General features: G+C 45.0%; 1 protein-coding gene, 1 long non-coding RNA gene and 1 pseudogene across 4 annotated transcripts; 1 reads left to right on the forward strand and 2 right to left on the reverse strand.

Moving 5' to 3' along the window:
- Positions 1 to 2334: 2334 nt before the first annotated feature.
- On the forward strand, positions 2335 to 7023 carry DNAJC22 (DnaJ heat shock protein family (Hsp40) member C22). Of its 3 annotated transcripts, none has more exons than XM_036457653.2 (4): positions 2335 to 2469; positions 3691 to 4634; positions 5772 to 5953; positions 6883 to 7023. In XM_036457653.2, exons 2-3 carry the CDS (start codon positions 3795 to 3797, stop codon positions 5949 to 5951), a joined length of 1020 nt encoding a protein of 339 aa, XP_036313546.1. In that variant the 5' UTR covers positions 2335 to 2469; positions 3691 to 3794; the 3' UTR covers positions 5952 to 5953; positions 6883 to 7023. The 3 variants fall into 3 exon arrangements, with proteins under 3 accessions (XP_036313546.1, XP_045443909.1, XP_036313545.1); XM_045587953.1 differs by lacking the exon at positions 6883 to 7023 and adding an exon at positions 6032 to 6240; XM_036457652.2 differs by lacking the exon at positions 6883 to 7023 and having other exon boundaries at positions 5772 to 6240.
- On the reverse strand, positions 5201 to 19451 carry LOC118730007. Its single transcript, XR_004991338.2, has 3 exons — positions 19165 to 19451; positions 17810 to 17811; positions 5201 to 5232 (listed from the first exon to the last, which is right to left on the reverse strand). It is a non-coding gene; the product is annotated as an uncharacterized LOC118730007 (long non-coding RNA).
- Positions 8397 to 9292, reverse strand: LOC118730006 (annotated as a pseudogene).
- Positions 19452 to 20345: the final 894 nt, after the last annotated feature.

The raw sequence follows: 20345 nt of genomic DNA on the forward strand, positions 1-20345 counted from the left end.
CTTAGAGACCCGGACATAAGCAGCCCTGAGCTCCCCCTCCCCTGCCCGGCTCTGCCAGCTCTGCGGCCGGCTCCGGTCTCGCTTCAGCGGCCGCTCCCCTCCGTTGCCCCCGGAGCCGCCAGGGAGGCCGGAGCCGGAGCCAGCCATGCGGCGGCTCCTCCGTGGCCGCTCCCGCGGGGCCTGGGCTTCGGCGGCGGCTGTCACGAAGCCGACAGGCCGGCCGGGCCGGGAAGGGGTGGGTGGCTGGCGGGGAGAGGTGGTGGAGGTGGTGGGGGCGGGGGAGGGGAAGCTGGCGCGGCCCTGGCTCTCCGTGGGCGCGCAACAGATATCTGTGGATTGAGGGACGGCAACGGGACGTGGGGCGCGGAGTCCGCGGTCAGGGAGTGGGCGTCCAGCCACTCGGAGGGGCTGAGCCGCGAGAGATGGCCCCCCTCTCCGCGACGGGGATAGTGAACAAAAAGGATGGAGTGACAGGGAGGTTGAGGCCCCAACCTACAACTGCTTCCACCGCCACTCCGCCCCCAATCCCCGAGAAGGTCCCAGCTGGGGAAACTGAGGCAGCGCGGTTGAAAACGACCGGGGAGGTTCAAAGCGAGGTCAGCCAGAGCCCTGCGGGGGCCTCTGACCTCACCCACCTGCCCGGGGCCGTTTGGGTAAAAACACCACCGCCCCCCCCTCCCCCCGCGCAGCTCAGACCCTCGCTCCCACTTGAGCTGGTCGGAGCCCCCCACGCCCCACCTCGCGCCAGTTTATAGAACCACAATTTGGGGAAAACAATCCGGGCCGAGTGACGGCCCCGTAATTGTGACAAAGTGAGTGCGGGCGGCTGGAGAGCGCGCGGGGCGGGCCGCGTGCAGGCAGCTGCGCCTCCGCCCGCCCGCCGCCCTCTCGTTCTCATTCCGGTCACCTCCCATCCCTCTCCTTGACTCCGATCCAATTCTTCTTCTCCCGGCCCCCGTCGCCTCCCTTCGCTTGTTCCTCCATCGCTCTTCCGTTTCCTCTCAGTAACAGCTCGGCCCCCACCCACCCCCGCCCGCGGCAGGCCCTCCCCGGGGCGCCTTCCCCTCTCTCGCTTCTCCCTCTCTTCGCCCTCCACTCGTTTCTCCATCTTTCCTTCGCGCTCGGGTCGCCCTGGGGCCCCAGGCTCACACCGCACATCCGCTCCTACCCTCCCCAGCCCCAGCTTCCCGAGCCTCTCTCACAGAGGCCCCGCAGCCGCGTACTCTGGGGTTCTTTGCCTCTGTCCCCCCACCTTCATCCCCATCCCCACCCCCATTTCCCCACCGCTGCCTTCTCCGCCCCTTTCCCTGCGCCCGAAGCCGGTTTGTTTGTGCAGCGGCGGCGGCGATGTTTGCGGAGCTTAGCGCACCGCCGCGCAGCGCGGGCCCAATTAAGTCTCATTCATTATTCAGCGCCCGGTCAGCCCCGACCCCAGCCGGCCGCTCCCCGCCCAGCCCATCCCCAAATCAAGGCTGGGAGGCCTTGGGAAACCAAGCCTTTCCCGTTCAGAGGAGGAACCAGTCTCAGAAGCGGCGTGACTTGGCCAAGGTCACATAGCAGAGCCAGGACGGGGTCCCAGGCTGCTAAAACGAAGGCGTCCTGCATCCCAGCTCAGTCTCAGCATCCAGGCGGGAGGAAGGCCTCACGTTCCCGGTGGGACGTCCCTCATCCCCTATCCCTTTGGGCTCGTGGTTCTCCCTTTCGCCATAGCTGCCAGGATACAGCAGACTTGGGCTCCTCAGGCCTCAGGCTCTGGCCTAGATGTAGTCACCCCTGACTGACAAGCCTGGAACGGGGCAGTGAGGCAAACTCGTATGTGTGTGTGTGTGTGTGTGTGTGTGTGTGTGTGTGTGTGTGTGTGTGGGGGGGGGGGGTGTCCCCTCTCTGCAGCCTGTCTGTGGGTGTTTCTGCTGGAGAGGTGTTGGAAGCGGAGCCATCGGAGGCAGTCTTGAAAGACAAGTAGAGAGAGAGGACAGTCAGCCTGAAGTGAGAGGCAAGTCACCTTCCCATTTGTGGGGTGGAAAGGGGCGACCCAGGACCTATTTGTGCATTTGTAAGGGTCTGTTCTGGGCTGTTTTCCCCTGGGCAACAGCACAGGGTGTCAGGGGACTCGCAGGGCCCTTTTGTTCGCCGCAGCGCCACCTGGCGGCCGCGGTGCTTCGGTGCCGCGGTGCGGGAGCGCCTGGCCTGGACAGGGCGCTGGGGAGGCTGGATTCCACCAGAAAACAAACCTTAAACTGACTTTACCCCAGAGGGCGGGCGAGAGGAGCTCCAGGTGTTCCAGAGGCAGCCGGGGAGGGCCACGGGGAGGAGCCTGGCCCCAGGGACCCGACTTCCGTGACACAGCAATCACAAAAAAGACAAAGTCCATTTAGATGGAAGTGGGAGCGGAATGAGGGGCCATTTTGACTCTGAGGTCCAAGGAAATGACTGGTCAGATCAGATGCGCCTGGCAGCCGGGGTACCCAGGTACGGCAGCTCATGCGGGACCAGCAGGGACTGGCTGGTGGTCATGAGTCCCACTCTAAGAAGAGGGGAGGGCAGAGACCGGCAGGCACACTTCGGCATCTGGTTTTATTATATATTCTGGGGATTCATGGCTGCTTTGGAGACACTTTCCAAGCCGGCTCTGGCAGGAGATGGCTGAATGGTTTCAGGTCAAAATGCAGTTTCCCAGAGCTGTTTAAATGGAGGGAACTGAGGACTTTTTTCAAGTTTGACTTGCGGGGAGATTTCTTTGCCTGGAGAGCTGGAAGGCTGGAGAAGGGCTAAAACCTTGGGTCAGTGTCTGAGGGCAGCCATAGTCAGGGTTGGATTGGGGGACAGGAGCTTTCAAAATGTGTAGGAGCTTTAGAAGGGCCTCCTATTCACTCTTACTGACTCCACTCCCCACTGAGTATCCCCAGGTCAGTGGTCCCAGGGGAGGTCTAAAATGTACGCTTATGATTTTTTTGTACCTGTTCTGAGTTTTCAGTTACTCAGCTGAAAGCATTTACTTTGCTTTTGGTTTGTTTGTTTGTTTGTTTGTTTTCTTAAATATATATGTTTATTGATTTCAGAAAGAGAGGAAGAGGGAGAGAGAGATAGAAACATCAACGATGAGAATCATTGATTGGCTGACTCCTGCACGCCCCCTACTGAGGGTCAAGCCAGCACCCCAGGCATGTGCCCTTGACCTGAATCAAACCTGGGACCCTGTCCTGACTGGCTTGGCTCAGTGGATAGAGCACCTGCCTATGGACTGAAAGGTCCCAGGTTTGATTCCGGTCAGTTGTGGGCACATCCCCTGTAAGGGGTATGCAGGAGGCAGCTGATTGATGTTCTTCTCTCATCACTGTTTCTAACTCTCTATCCCTCTCCCTTTCTCTCTCTGTAAAAAATCGATAAAATATATATTTTTAAAAACACACACAAAAAAAACCTGGGACCCTTCAGTCCATAGGCTGATGCTCTCTCCACTGAGCAAAACCATCTAGGGCTACTGAAAGCATTGAAAACATTTTTCTCTCCTAAATTTGGAGTCTCTGTGGTTGTTAAAATACAGACATGAGGTGCTGGACTCAAGGGCATGGAAGAACCAGCATTTCAGGGACACTCAGGACACTCTGGACTCTATTATTGGAAAAAGAAATGGTAACTGTGTTGGGACATGGATATTGTCTTAAAGCTGCTTCCCCCCCTATCTCCTAGGGTCTAAGGATAACTCTGGCTATGATGGCCGTGCTTCTCACAGAGGACTACAGATTTCTGCACTCTGAGCAAAGCCAGGTGTTCTGAGACACTTTCCCTAAAGGATGGCCAAGGGGCTCCTGGTGACCTATGTCCTCTGGGCTGTAGGGGGCCCTGTTGGGCTGCACCACCTGTATCTGGGCAGGGATAGCCACGCGCTGCTCTGGATGCTGACCCTGGGGGGCGGTGGGGTAGGCTGGCTCTGGGAGTTCTGGAAGCTCCCAGGCTTTGTAGCTCAGGCCAACAGAGCCCAAGGACAGAGGCAGAGTTCAAGAGGCGGGACGCCCCCTGTGAGTCTCATTCGCTTTGCCGCCCAGGTGATCGTGGGCATCTATTTTGGCCTTGTGGCTCTCATTAGCCTTTCCTTCATGGCCAGCTTCTATATTGTGGGCCTCCCACTGGCAGTTGGCTTAGGAGTCTTGCTGGTGGCTGCTGTTGGCAACCAGACCTCAGACGTGAAGAACACGCTAGGGGCGGCATTTCTCACTTCCCCTGTCTTCTATGGCCGCTCCATAGCCATCCTGCCCATCAGCGTAGTGGCCAGCATCACAGCCCAGAAGCATCGCCGCTACAAAGCGTCCGCAGTGTCAGAGACACTCAGTGTGCGGCTCTACCGCCTGAGCTTAGCTTACCTCGCTTTCACAGGCCCGCTGGCATACAGCGCCTTCTGCAACACAGCTGCCACCCTCAGCTATGTGGCAGAGACCCTTGGCTCCCTCTTGAGTTGGTTCAGCTTCTTCCCCCTCCTTGGCCGCCTCATGGAATCTGTCCTCCTCCTGCCTTACCGCATCTGGAGGCTGCTGGTGGGGGATCATGGCTTCAGCAGCGGCTACTTCCAGGAGTGGGAGAAGCTCTATGAGTTTGTTCGCAGTTTTCAGGATGAGAAACGCCAATTGGCTTACCAGGTAAGGTTTTCCGTCCTTTCATTCCTGCCTGGGAGTTAGACTGAGCCTTATTGGAGCTGGTGCCCCTTGTTTTCATGTCTGCTGGGGCAGGCGGGAGGCTGTCCTGGTTTCTTTAGGTTGTGAAGGTGCCGAGGTTCTAACAGTGAGTGAGTGTGTGTGTGGGGGGAAATGTGTATTTTATTTACTTTTCATTGAGGTATAACATATAAAAAGTATACTAATTTTATGTATATACCTATGTAAACATCACTTAGATCAAGGCATGGAATATTCCATCCCTAAGAATGTTCCCTCCTACCCTCTCCCAAGCTATGCTCCTTTTCTTGGAAGTAACCTCTATTCTGATTTCTGTTACCATAGTTTAGTTTTGCCCATTCTTTTTTAAATTTTTATTTATTGATTGATTTCAGAGAGGAAGGGAGAGAGATAGAGAGAGAGAAACATCAATGCTGAGAGAGAATCATTGATTGGCTGCCTCCTGCACACCCCTATTGGGGATTAAACCCACAACCCAGGCATGTGCCTTTGGCTGGTATCGAACTCGGGACCCTTCAGTCCGCAGGCTGACACTCTATCCACTGAGCCAAACTGGCTAGGGCTAGTTTTGCTCATTCTTGAACTTTGTATAAGTGGATCATTCAATATGTACTCTTTTGTGTCTGCTTTCATTCAACATTATGTCTGTGAGATTTATTTATACTGTTGCACACAATTGTGAAATGCTTGTTTTCTTGTTAAATAGTATCCTCTTATATGAACATACCAGAATTTGTGTGTTCACTCTATTGTTAATGAACGTTTGGGTTCCAGGAGGGGACTATTCTGAATAAAGCTGCTATGACCATTCTTGTACATGTCAGCTTGGTGGACATACATGCTTATTTCTCTTGCTAGGAGATCCTGTCAGGGATGTGAAGTTCTAGGTTGGAAAATGGGCAGCTGTGATTAAAAGCAAATTTTGGTTCTTGCCATGAGATCCAGAGCTGGAATGCTAATGTGAGGCTCTAGGCCTTTTCTCATGTCAAGTAAGAGCCAATCCCAGAGCTATCAAAGTCTGATTTAAGAAGGGAGCAGAGAAAGGGCCGGGTACCCTGACAACACATGGGATTCTAATTTGCCAGCTTCTGTTTCCCTAAGGTTTTGGGTCTCTTAGAAGGGGCAACAAATGAAGACATACATCAGCGATATCGGGAGCTAGTGAAGATCTGGCATCCTGACCACAACCCGCACCAGACAGAAGAGGCTCAGAGGCACTTCCTGGAGATCCAGGCTGCATACGAAGCCCTGAGTCCGCCCAGAAAGCTCAGGGGATTCTAGAGGTGAGAAGGACATTTCTCTTTGAGGACGGACTCTTCCTGGCAGAGCTGGGCACTCTGTCCCAGCTTATCTGCCTACAGGGGGCACCCAACAGCATTAAAGAAACTGCTTATAGTTGAGATTGAGAAAACCTGAAATAGGTGAGAAAGCTATTGTGGTGGAAAATGTATTTATGTATTGAATTTATGAGTTCTTGGCTGTTGTATTCCTATTTTTCTTAAAACCATATAGTGAAATGAAAAACATTATAAAATCAATAAAATATATTTTAGAGACTATACCAACCTTATCCCACTCTTGGTAACATTGATGAATGGGGGAGGAAGGTTATTTAACTTTTTTGTTTTTGTTTTGTTTTTGTTTTAATGTACAAAGCACTGGATTAGGAGATTGAAGGAAAAATATGAAGGTTTAGTACTTCACAAGTTATCCTCTGACAAAAAAATATTTGACCAATTCTGTGGACTACTAAGGGGTAAAACTGATGTTAAATTTAAGATTTCAGGAAAATATTTTAGTTCCATTTATAGAACTTTCTAGAAGGAACAAGCTGCTGTGGAGTAGGGGGTATTCCCCCCTTACAGACTCCTCTGCTTAGAGGAGTATTGTGCAGAGCCCTCAAACTTTAGATGGGTGGTTGGACTGGGGTGGTTGGACTGACTGACCTCGAGTCTTGCCCAAACTTGAGGTCTGACTCTGAGTTACAACACCTTGTTACCGGGGAGTTTACAATCTGGTTGAGGATAACACAGGTGCACAGATATCAAAGTTCACCTCATTCAGTGTTTTGAACTAAGTGTCACAAGAGCTGTAAATAGAGTTCATTGGGATATTGGAGAAGGGATAGATGACATTGTTTTACCAGGATTTATGAAAAATTTCATGATTTTACATTTCGTATGATTTTATGGGGACTTTGGGGAAACTCTAGGGAGCCAGCATCTCCAGCATCTCAAAGGAGCATTACCTAATCCCCAAGTTATTAGCCAAGTGTGGAAGAAACAGTCCAGAATGCACAGGACAACTGGAGACCAGGCACAGGATGTGAAAATTATATACTTTTACTCCAGATTTATAGCTCTTTTAAAAAAATTATTTATTTTTTTACAGAAAGAAAGGGAACATCAATGAGAGAGAAATATTGACCAGCTGCCTCCTGCATAACCCCTACTGGGGATGTGCCTGCAACCAATGTACATGCCCTTGACCGGAATCGAACCCAGGACCTTCAGTCTGCAGACCGACACTCTATCCACTGAGCCAAACCGGTTTGGGCATTTCTTGTTCTTTTTTATGTGTGATTATCTTTCACATTCCCCGCCCCCCTTTTTTTTTCCTGGAAGTTAATTCTGAGCAGTATATATATTTAAAAAGTAGTATTATTTTGGCTACTATTTTCTATAAATTAAAAAAACACACAAGTCCAGCCCTAGCTGGTTTGGCTCGGTGGATAGACCACCGGCCAAAGGGTCCTGGGTTCAATTCTAGTCAAGGGCACGTACCTTGGTTGCAGACTTCTCTCTGGCCTGGGCCCCGCTCAGGGCTCCTGCAGGAGGCAGCCAATGGATGTGTTTCTCTCACACTGATGTTTCTCTCTTTCCCTCTCTCTTCCACTGTCCCTAAAAGTCAATAGAAAAATATCCTCAGGTGAGGATTAACAACAATAAAAAAATAATAATAATAATAGCAAGCAAGAAGTCTTCCTTAGTCTCTACCTGGATTGATTTAATGAAATCCAGTAAATTTGTATTCTCCCTTTGCCACAAATAAAAAATTTATAGACTCTTTAAAAAGAGTTGGAAGAGAACTGAAAAGGCCTCTACCTCAATAACCTATCCAATGCATAGTCTCGAGAATAGCTTGCTTCAGAGATGAAAATTTTGGCTTTTCTTGAGTAGGAAATTTCCTTCCTTTCCTACCTTTTGAATATCTGTAATAGTTAAGTTGTTTTTTTTATTTAACTGAAATTAGTTTCCCTGTAATTTATTTCTCTTTTCTTTTAAAAAAAATACTTTTATTTATTTTAGAGAGGAAGGGAGAGCAAGAAAAATCAATGATCAGAGAGAACCATTGATAGGCTGCCTCCTGCATGCCCCCTACTAGGATTGAGGGTACAATATGGGCATGTGCCCTTGACCAGAATTGAACCTTGGACCCTTCAGTCCGCAGGCCAACACTTTATCCACTGAACCAAACCAGGTAGGGTTGTAATTTCTTTCTAGATTAGCCATCTTTTGCTACAAAGAACAAAACCAGCCCGACCAGTGTGACTCAGTGGTTGAACCAGGAGGTCATGGTTCGATTTCTGGTCAGGGCACATGCCCAGATTGTGGGCTCTATCCCCTGTGGGAGGCATGCAGGAGGCAGCTGATCAGTGATTCTCTCTCATCATAGATGTTCCTCTCTCCCTCTCTCTCTCTCTCTCTCTCTCTCTCTCTCTCTCTCTCTCTCTCTCTCTCTCTCTCTAAATCAATAAAATAAAAAGCCCTTTCTTGATCAGAACCTGCCCTTTAGATCATATCCCTCTAAATATTCCCTTTTCCGGATTAAACATCACCTTGTTTAAGGAACACTGTAGTTTGTTGGAAAAAGCATAGATGGAGAAGTGATGAAATGGGGTTCTGCTTTTGCCTCTTGCATGGTTAGTCAGCGACTTTGATGAGTTACCTCATCACTTTAGGCCTCAGTTTTGTTTTTTTTATAGTGTGAGGAAGTTGGACTTAGAAGATTTTTTTTAAAAAAGTAGAATTTCCACTTATTTTCCCCCCAGGGAACTTTTCTTCACTCTTTAAAGATCTAGCTTCTTACATGGGCTTTGGTGGAGGTCGTGGGGCAGCACCCACAGGTTTAAATCGGGGTGGGGTGTTAGGTCCTTCCGGGCTTCCCAAGAAAGGTTCCCGACTCCCTTGCTGTGAATGGCACAGCTCACACAGTCATGCAGCTTCACATACAGCTTGGGAAGCACATAGGGGTCAAAGACACTGGCTTTGGAGATGCTGCGGCCTCTACTGTGTTTCGAATGACAAACTTCTTAATGGTCTTGTCCTTGGGCACATACCGGGTACAGGTGGTGCCGTGAACAGGCTGCACATGGCCTCGGCCTTTTTTGGCACAACCGTCATTCCTTCTTTTCTTGGGCATCTTGGAAACGAGGACCCGAGAGAGTTAGAAGACTTTTAAGATTGTTTTCAACACTGGATTCTGGGGTCTTTTCAGCCCAAACTTATGTTAAATGGTTTGTTTTCATCTGCTCTGTGCCCTCTTGTGGATACTGTTTTGGAAAGAAAATAAAATATCTGCTCATAGAACAATATAATGGTTACCACCACCCCCAATAAAAAATCCACCTCTATCGGGACTGTCCCGCCAAAAGCGGGAGGTCTGGTCACCTTACTCTTAGGGAATATCTACTTTATATCTTAATAATAAAGTATGACTTCCAAAAAAAAAAAATCCACCTCTATCAAACTGTCTGTTTTCATTTATTCATAATCTCTTCCATCCTCATCCATAAATTTACATAAATAAACTTACATTATTGAATCATATTGGGAATATAATTTTATACTGTTTTATCCCCCTCCTAGAATCAGGAGCATTTATGTATATTACTATGAAGACTTCATATATATATTTTATGGAGATATAATTCACATGCCATAAAATTCAGCCTTTTAAACTATACAATTTAGCAGGTGTTAGTATATTCATAAGGTTGTGCAAACACCAACACTATGTAATTCCAGAATGTTTTTACCATCCTAAAAAGAAACTCTATACTCATTAGCAATTACTCTCCATTCTTCCCTGCCAGCTCCTAGCAAGTACTAATCTATTTTCTGTCTCTATAGATTTGCCTGTATTGGACATTTTATACAAATGGAATCATACACTATCTCCTTTTGTGTCTGGCTTCTTTCTTATGTTTTCAAGTCTCATCTTTCCCCCCCCTTCAAATAACAATATTTTAATGCTGTATAACATTCCCTTTATTGGGAGACATTTATGCTATTAATATATATTTTTGTTATAAAGAATGCTGCATCAATATCTTCATGTTTCTAATTCATCTATTCTCTTGAATTATTTCAGAATAAATTCCCATGGGTGGGATTACTGGGTCAAAAGGTATGAACATTTTTATGGCTCTTGTCAATATTCCTTTTAAATTGTGGTGCCCAGAACTAAATGCAATTCTCAGATGTGTACAGACAGGACAGGGTACTGTGGGGTTATTAAGTTCTCAAGGTCTGGACAATATATCATTCTTTAAATCAAGCAGCCTAAGAATTTATTAGCTTTTTCTCATTTCTCATGGAGCTTATAGCCAATAAGTCCCTTAGATATTTTCCTAGGCTATGTTTCAACCTATGTTTGCATCTCCTCGATAACCCAGTGCTTCTGAGGACTCTCTGACATGAATTTTGTTTTTGTTTTTGTTTTTCTTTAGTGGTTGATCCTAACAAGCTGTAAGGTGTGGGTTTATTGCAGTCTTAGCTGAGAACTGCAGATGGCGCCTTGAGGCTGTCACAAGGGTAAAATATGTGCCTTCGCCTCTTTTAGGATCTGATAGTAGCACCTCCATAGCAGCTTTATTACCAGAGTTCATTACCATTTGAGGGGAAAGAGAGGGCAACTGTGAAGTTGGATTTGGGTGTTATTCAGGGAAAGCTCCAATTGAAGCACGTTTTCTAGTTGTCATTTGATCCCCTAGGGGACTCTGGGACAGTGTATTTCATGTTAGAGGTTTTTTTGCTTGAACACACATTTAATGCCACTGCTTTGGCTTTTGAAGTTAACACCCTGAGAAGCTGAGATTTTTGTTTCTTTCTGTTCCTTGCCATCTATTTCTTTTAGTCACTGCAAGAATTGAAACTTGTTCCACTAACTGATTTTATTTATTTTGCTAAGGTGGGTTTTGAACAACAAAAGCAGAAAATTACATGGGGTTTCAGCTAAATGAGATTTCATTTCAGTGGTTTGTTGATCTTCTTATTTTCCTTTTTCATATATATATATATATATATATATATATATATATATATATTTTTTTTTTTTTACAGAGAGGAAGATAGAGGGATAGAGAGTTAGAAACATCGATGAGAGAGAATCATTGATCAGCTGCCTCCTGCACACCTCCCACTGAGGATGTGCCCACAACCAATGTATATGCCCTTGAGCGGAATTGAACTTGGGACCTTTCAGTCCGCAGGCCGACGCTCTATCCACTGAACCAAACTGGTTTTGGCTATTTTCCTTTTTCTTTTCCTCCAAATTCTCTCCTTTCTCCCCACTTCTCACCTATCCTTTTCAAGTCCATCGGCTTACAAATTATTATACATTTAAGCAAGACCTTTTCTGGATTTAAACCTGACAAGTTTCAATAGAACAAAGCAGTGCCTTGTGTGGGAAAATAAGAAGGGACTAATTTTAACTCAGTCTGTGACAGACTTTAGTCTCATTTCTGGGCTGAGAAAGGTTGTAGGGAACAACAACCTAAAAGGACATTTTTTTCCCCTAGCGTTAATAGGTCAGGCACCTTTCAGATTGATTAGTAGCAAGAAAGGAATGAGAGTATGGGGTGGTGGTATTTAAATGTGTTCTATTCATGTTTCCCAGTCACAGATCCGAGGGCCAACGAGGCTCATGTTACTCCCCCACCTTTTCTTCTTACCCATAACCACCAGTTTAGACTTGGCCTCTCTTGTTTCTTTCTCCTTTCCATTCCTGGAGTCCATAGCAGAGAGTGTACATTTACTGCTCTTCTGTATAATTTGGGTTGGAAAGCAATTAACTGCAAGTGGTGCCATATCATTTTATAATAATTGACTGGAAACCCATTGTCTCTTAGGCGTGGACTTTTCTTGCACAGTTAAGAGACTAATCCTTTCAGACTCATCTTCCTTTTAACTCAAATTCTTTTTCCTTGTGTGTTTGTTCTCATGTAATGCCTTTGCTGATGTCACTCTTCTTTCCTGTAATTATCTTTCTTTAAAAAAAAATATTTTATTGATTTTTTACAGAGAGGAAGGGAGAAGGATAGAGAGCTAGAAACATCGATGAGAAAGAAACATTGATCAGCTGCCTCCTGCACCCCTCCCACCAGGGATGTGCCTGCAACCAATATACATGCCCTTGACTGGAACTGAACCTGGGACCTTTCAGTCTGCAGGCTGACCCTCTATCCACTGAGCCAAACCGGTTTTGGCTTTTCCTGTAATTTTCTTGCTGCTAATTGAAATCTTACATTTCTTTTATGATCCAGCTTAAGATTTATCCCTAAACAATATCTTCACTGATTAATTCAATATCTAGTAATCTTTCTTCCTTGAATTCCTTCAACATTCTTGTCAATTTTGTACCATTCTATCTAGCATTTTCTTACATGTTGCCATATAATCATTCCATCTCGTGTTTGTCTTATGCCAAAGCCTCTTAAATGAATGGATCATCTTTTTAAAAATATATATATTTTATTGATTTTTTACAGAGAGGAAGGGAGCGAGATAGAGTTAGAAATATCAATGAGAGTCATTGATCAGCTGCCTCTTGCACACCTCCTACTGGGGATGTGCCTGCAATCAAGGTACATGTCCTTGACCAGAATCGAACCTGGGAACCTTCAGTCCAAAGGCTGATGCTCTATCCACTGTTTTGGCAGGAATGGGTCATCTCTGCCCAATTTAACTAATAGAACATTTACTAAGTGTGTTAACTTGTTATTTAACAATTTAAAGCTTGTTTCCTCATTTATTACATGGGGATAATGATGCCTGCATCACAGGGATGCTGAGACAATAAAATAAGACAATGTCTTGAGAGCAGTTTATAAACCAAAGAAAGTATACAGAAGCATTATCAATTTTTATAAAATGATGACAGACTGTATAAATGAAAGACTATGCTGAAATTTCATGAATGAAATTACTTTTGGCTATTTTCCTCCCAGAATTAGTTATATATATTAGACATAGAAATAAATTCAGCAATGATTAAATTCAAGTTTTTGATGAACCTGCAGGGCACTCTCACTGAATTGCGTGTTTAACATCTGAGTTTTGGTTCTGACATATTGCCACTAATTTTGCCATGTAACAAGTTAACCTTTGATAATTTAAGGCCCTTTCCAGCTCTAAACATCTGATACACAACTGAATTTGGATATCTGACCCAGATCTTTGGACCTCAGTTTTGTTCTCTGTAAAAGGGAAGTGCCAACCTAATCAAAACCCTGTAACAGAGCTTTATAGGTGGATGATCAAAGAAACATTAACCCTGTACAAAAGTCTCCTGGGAGAATTATGTTTCCTTGGGGGAAAGCTGGGAAAGCTGCATACTATAGAGTGCATTCCCTTCAATATTAGCAAATCACATTACCATATCAAATGCTCTGAGAAGTAAAGCAAGCAGTTCAGCTTGATTTTGACTAGTGTTTCCTAAACTCATTTGGACCTGGAACAGTTTTTTCAGATAACATCTATTTAGCATGTTAAAAATTTAGCATGAAACTAATTTTCTTTTTTTTTTTAAATATATTTTATTGATTTTGTACAGAGAGGAAGGGAGAGAGAGAGTTAGAAACATCGATGAGGGAGTCATCGATCAGCTGTCTCTTGCACACCCCCTACTGGGGATGTGCCCGCAACCAAGGTACATGCCTTTGACCGGAATCAAATCCCGGACCTTTCAGTCCCCAAGCCGACGCTCTATCCATTGAGCCAAACCGATCCCGGCATGAAACTAATTTTCTAAGACACACAGTTTGGACTGCCAATATGAATATTCTTAGGTATTAGAAGTAGTCTGAACACCCTTATGAATGTACTAGCTTTGTGCCTGCTGTGGCTTGTAGCCTTATCTTTTAGTCAACAGAGACTCTGAAAAATCATGTTCCTCAGTTAGTCATTGATTATCAAGTCTCCAAAATAATGAGTAAAAATTTTAAGCCTCTCAGATTGTTTAACTTGAGCTTCTTTTTCTTCGTCATAAAAACATGGAATGTGGCGATCAATCATTTCAGATACAAAATACCAACTTAAAATAAAAACACAAGAAAAGTTCTCATCTCCAGGATCTATTTGAAACAAATCAAATCAGGTCAGGTTAATATCTGCAGAATATATCTGCCAAGGTGAAGATTATGTCATAATTTATTCTTAGTTCTAGTTTTACCACTCAGTCATTAGGTAACCTGGGGAAAATGAATTCCCTTTAGGCTGAGCTGAGACATATGGATGTTATTTCAAAATGATCTTCTTTTTTAAGCATTAGCAGTTATCATAATAATTTCTGAAATTTGGTGTTTTTTGGTTTGTTTTCTTCAGAGTAGGTCACAAGAATTATGTGGAATTTACTGTATTACAGCATTTATTTTCCTCACATATAATTTATAGATAGATTGTAAACAATTTGCAATTATTTCAAAGAAGGCAATATTCACTTTGTTTTACTGTGAAGTATAGTATACAAAATGAAAAATGTATAGGTAGTATATAGAACAATGATAAAATGAATCTTTGTAACCAAGTTCCAAAGAGTATTTAAAATATATATATTTTTATTGATTTCAGAGAGGAAGGGAGAGGGAGAGATAGAAACATCGATGTTGAGAATCATTGATTGGCTGACTCTCACACACCCACAACTGAGGATCGAGCTGAAATCAGGCATGTGCCATTAACTGGAATCGAATGCGGGATGTTTCAGTCTGCAGGCCGATGCTCCAGAGTATTTTTGAGACATTTGTTCAGTGTCTTTTTAGAGAAGTAGAGTGCTGCATAGAGAAAGGGCAAAGGTGAACCATGAGTTGCAGTAGGGGTACTTGCAAACCCCAATCAGCAAGACATATGCTCTATGTGATCCATCCTCCTTGGAAGGGCTATTTAAAAAAAAAAATTATATATATTCTTAGGTAAGGGTAAGTTCCTTCCAAGGATTTTACTCAAAAAATAGCCCTCCAGCCTGGTCATTGTGGCTCCATGGTTGAATGTTGACCTATGAATCAGGAGGTCACAGTTCAATTCTCAGTCAGGGCACATGCCCAAGGTTTCAAGTTCAATGGCCAGTAGGACATGCAGATAACATCTATTGTATTTAGCATCCCATAAAACTAATTTTCTAAGACACACAGTTTGGACTGCCAATATAAATATTCTTAGGTACACATACACACACACACACACACACACACACACACACACACACTAGTGGTAGTGGCCTGGTGCATGAAATTTGTGCACGGTGTGTGTATGTGTGTGTGTGTGTGTGTGTGTGTGTGTGTGTTCCTCAGCCAGGCCTGCACCCTCTCCAATAGGGCACCCCTCGAAGAATGTCCTATTACCGGTTTATAGGGATTGAGCCTAAACCGGCATCCCTCTCACAATCTGGGACTGCTCGCTCCAGCTGCTCACCTGCCTGCCTGATTGTCCCTAATCACTCTGCCTGCCAGCTTGCTCACCCCCAACTGCCTCCCTGCTGGCCTGCTTACTCCAAACTGAACCCCCCTCCCCCCCGTCCTGATCATCTCCAACTGACCCTCACTGATGGCCTGCTCACCTCCAACTGGCCCTCTTGCTGGTCTGCTTATCCCCAATCCCCCCCCCCCCCCGCCCCCAGCCAGATCTCCACAACTGCCATCCCATCCTGGCCTGATCACCCCTGGTGACCCAAGCTCCCAGCCTCTTCTTTGTATTTTTTCAGAGCCTCCTTGAGTGGAGGCCAGGGCCTGAGGCAAGCAAGTATCTGGGATTTATTTATCTTCTATAATTGAAACTTTGTAACCTGGAGCAGAGGCCAGGGCTGGCCCAGGGAGTGGGGCGGGAAGCTTGGCTTCCTTCATCACTGGGGCAACCCAAGCCTCCTCACTCCAGCTTCATGGCCACTGCCATCTTGGTTGGGTTAATTTGCATACTCACTCCTGATTGGCTTGTGAGCATAGCTTGAGGGCGTAGCAGAAGTATGGTCGATTTGCATGCTTCTCTTTTATTTGTGTATGTGTGTGTGTGTGTGTGTGTGTGTGTGTGTGTGTGTGTATTGATTTCAGAGAGGGTGAGGGAGAGAGTCAGTGATGGGAGATAACCATTGATTAGCTGCCTTCTGCATGCCCGCTACTGGCCATTGAACCTGAAACCCTGGGCATGTGCCCTGACTGAGAATTGATCTGTGACCTCCTGATGCATAGGTCTACACTCAACCATGGAGCCATAATGAGGTGGCTGGAGGGCTATTTTTTTAGTAAAATCCTTGGAAGGAGCTTATCCTTACCTACTGCCACCCCAGGGATTTAGCAAAATGTTCCTTTCAACCACACTCAATCCTCTCTTGAAGGAGATCTATAAAATATGATATTCCCTCACTTATTTGTTTTATCGGGTCTAGTAATAATTAATGTCGTTTTTAAACATTCGTTTAAAATCTTGCTTGGCGTTGACTTGTATTGACATAACCTTCAAACACGTGGTATCTACAGAACGTGTGAAGTGCAATTAACAAGTTTTGCTTGAAAAAGTTTGGTTTGGTTTTTGTTGCAAAACTAGGGCTAAGAAGATGGCGGATGAAGAGCATATTCAGCACTGCATGCTTTATGAGTTCCAATTAGGAAGAAAAGCAAGTGAGGCTGCAAAAAACATCTGTAGTGCTCTTGGTCAAGATGCAGTTAGCGCCAGAAAATGCCAGCGTTGGTTTGAGAAATTTCGCGAGGGAAATTTTTCGTTAGATGACAAGAGTGGTCGAGGCCGTGTGTCCAATTTTGATCAAGAAGCTCTTCAAGCTCTTTTGGTGCAAAATCCTCAAATTACCCAACAAGAGCTTGCGACAACTTTAAATTGTTCACAAAAAACAATTTCCAATCAATTGCGTGCACTTGGCAAAGTCCAAAGTTTGGAAAATGGGTTCCTCATGAGTTGACCGACAACAACCGTAATCAGAGTCACAATTTGCAGTTCGCTCCTCTCTCGTCAAAACCATTTGCCGTTTTTAGAGCAAATTGTTACCGGAGATGAAAAATGGGTGCTGTCTGTTAATTTGAAAAGGCGGCCTCAATGGTTGGACAAAAATGAGGCTCCGCAGCCCACGCCAAAACCTGACTTGCATGCGAAAAAAGTGATGTTGTGTGTTTGGTGGAATTTTAAAGGAATTCTTCATTATGAACTTTTACCATCTAACCAAACCATTACAAGTGCAGTGTATAGTGCCCAATTGGAAAGTTTAGCCCAAACTTTAAGAGAAAAAAGAACCCGCGCTGTTTAATTGGAAGGGCGTAATTCTTCACCACGATAACGCACGACCGCATACTGCAAGAATCACTGCTGAAAAACTGCGCCAGTTGGAATGGGAAGTTCTCCCTCAACCTGCATATTCTCCTGATATTGCCCCTTCTGATTACCATTTGTTTCGTTCTTTGCAAAACTTTCTTCTTGGAAAAAGTTTAATAATGAAGAATGCCTCAAAAATGCATTGACCGAATTTTTTGCATCAAAATCACAAGAATTTTACAACAGAGGGATTAAAATGCTTCCTGAGCGTTGGGCACAAGTAGTAGAAAACAACGGCAACTATATTGTTGATTAAATTTTGTTGTATTGTTTAAATAAATTTGATTTAAAAAAGTATTAGAAAACGACATTAATTATTACTGGACCTAATATTAATCCTTACCCGAGGATTTTTTCCATTGGATTTTAGAAAGAGTGGAAGGGAAGAAGGGAGGGGTAGAAAGAAACATCAATGTGACAGAGACACATTGATTAGTTGTTGCTTCCTGAACGTGTCCCAACTGGGGCCAGGGATTGAACCCAGGTACATGCTCTTGTTAGGGAATGGAATTTGAGACCCTTTGGTGCTTTGACCAATACTCTAACCACTGAATGACTGGCCAGGGCTAATATGATATTCTTTTTAAAAATATATATTGATTTTTTTACAGAGAGGAAGGGAGAGGGATAGAGAGTTAGAAACATCAATGAGAGAGAAACATTGATCATCTGCCTCCTGCACACCTCCTACTGGGGATGCGTCTGCAACCAAGGTACATGCCCTTAACCAGAATCAAACCTGGAACCTTTCAGTCGGTAGGCTGACGCTCTATCCACTGAGCCAAACTGGTTAGGGCTGATATTCTTTATCTTGTTAAATTTCCAATGTTTGATAGCTTTCCTTCTAAATTGGGCCTAGACATGCTCCTTAACCCACCTCTACCCTTTGAGTGGGGTATCCACATAGAAATAACTCTCCTGTTAATTCAGGGGCTCTCTTATGAGAGGCATAATGTCTTTCCTAAACTAACAATAAGGTTTTCAAGAGTGGAGACTTTATTTTCATCCCAAAGAAACTATATTAGTTTTGCAGCAGCAACATGCCCTGTAATGAAGGCGTTTCCAGAGTGACTTTTGGTAGGTGAAATTAGCCATTATGGAATATGACATTGGGTCCCATTGGTTCAGGTCCCATTCTTTAGTATCAAGTTTCCTATTAACCAGAACTTATCCACCTGTTCCCACTCAATATGGGAGGGAAAGGGAATTGTGAGTTTGTCATTCATTACACTTTGGATTTTTCTTTTAGCACTTACCACATGTTATAGTTAACTAGAGGCCCAGTGCATGAAATTCATGCACAGGTAGGGTCCTTAGGCCTGGCTAGCGATCAGGATGGATCGGAGCCTTCCTTCATTCCATGCCCCCTCCTGGTGGTCAGTGCACATCATAGTGAGCAGTGGAACTCCCAGTCGGTTGAATCCCTTAGAGGAAAATTTTCATATTAACCTTTCATTATATAGGAGTATTTAATATCTTATATCCTCTTTTATTTTTTTAAAAATATATTTTATTGATTTTGTACAGAGAGGAAGGGAGAGAGAGAGTTAGAAACATTGATGAGAGAGTCATCGATCAGCTGCCTCTTGCACACCCCCTACTGGGGATATGCCCGCAACCAAGGTACATGCCCTTGACCGGAATCGAACCCGGGACCTTTCAGTCCCCAAGCCGACGCTCTATCCATTGAGCCAAACCGGTTTCGGCTCTTATATCCTCTTTTAGAACTGGATACTCTCCTTGGTGATATGAAATTGTTTTATTCTTTGTAAGTGACCCAGTGCCTAGAACAATGTCTATCACTTTTTGGGTACTTATGTCAATTTCTATTTGAATCTTTGAAAGACTATCCAATAGGAAACAACACATGGTGTAGTGCACTAACTTGTTGGATGACTTACTCTTCTGTTTCTTTAGATCTGTAAATGATATGGTTGCATTAGATTAGGCATTATTAACCAGGGGTCAGTGGATTCCAGGATATTTTTGACTCTTTATCCCATACAAAGTTTTAAAACCAAAGGCCTGATGACTTCGTAGAGATGCACTATATTACTCCATAACGTGTACTGCAACTGCAATAAATAATATGTGGAAACCAAAACTGCATCGTGCCTGTGGCTATACACATTCACACACACTCAGGTTTGTCTAGAGCCCCTTAGGCTTTGACCTCAAAAGATAAAAACACAAGGACAGAGTCTGATTAATTTTTATTTATTGATTTTAGAGAGAGGAAGGGAGGGAGATGAGAAACATCAATTTGTTGTTCTACTTATTTATGAATTCATTGGTTGCTTCTTGTATATGCCCTGACTGGGGATAGAACCCACAACCTTGGTGAGTCGGGACAATGCTCTAACCCAGTGGTCGATAAATTCATTAGTCAACAGAGTCAAATATCAACAGTACAACGATTAAAATTTTTTTTTGAGAGCCAAATTTTTAAAACTTAACTTCTAACGCCACTTCTTCAAAATAGTCTCGCCCAGGCCTCGGTACTTTGTGGAAGAGCCACACTCAAGGGGCCAAAGAGCCGCATGTGGTTTGCCAGCCTCAGTTTGCCTACCACGGTTCTAACCAACTGAACTACCCTGTCAGTGCCTGATTAATTCTTTAAAATGCCGATTATCTAAATTCCCAGCATATAGCCTCCCCTAAAAGGCGGCTCACCAGTGGGGTGAGCACTTCACCCACGCAGGCCATTGGCCGGGTCGCCCAGACATTAAAAGTGGTTCTGGCCTTGGGGGGGGGGGGGGGTTGGGAATCTGACCACGAAGACGGAGGGCTATTTAACGGAAAGATTCGACGGGCGGTGAGGCTGATCGCCGCCGGCGAGGAGGACGCGGGCAGCTGAGACCACAGAACCGACTCAGCCACGTACTTGGGCGGCGCGTCGAGGCCACGTGGCCGGAGGTAGAGAACCTCCAACTCGGCCGGGCCGTCTGGGCGCTCCAGGCCTGGGCGGCGCCTGCCTGTCCCACCCCCTCCGGCCTCCCAGGAGGCGGAGCGGCCACCAAACCCGGACCTCCGGGTTTCCCGCCCCGGTGGCTCTTCAATGGCCTTTTGTAAAAAAAAAAAA

The sequence above is a fragment of the Pipistrellus kuhlii genome, unplaced genomic scaffold, assembly GCF_014108245.1.
Source record: "Pipistrellus kuhlii isolate mPipKuh1 unplaced genomic scaffold, mPipKuh1.p scaffold_m20_p_3, whole genome shotgun sequence".
In the NCBI taxonomy this organism is placed as follows: domain Eukaryota; kingdom Metazoa; phylum Chordata; class Mammalia; order Chiroptera; family Vespertilionidae; genus Pipistrellus; species Pipistrellus kuhlii.

Coding starts and splice junctions, on each gene's coding strand:
- DNAJC22 (XM_036457653.2), top strand. CDS start 3,795: ATGGCCAAGGGGCTCCTGGTGACCTATGTCCTCTGGGCTGTAGGGGGC. Junction 4,635..5,771: donor AACGCCAATTGGCTTACCAG/GTAAGGTTTTCC, acceptor TGTTTCCCTAAG/GTTTTGGGTCTCTTAGAAGG.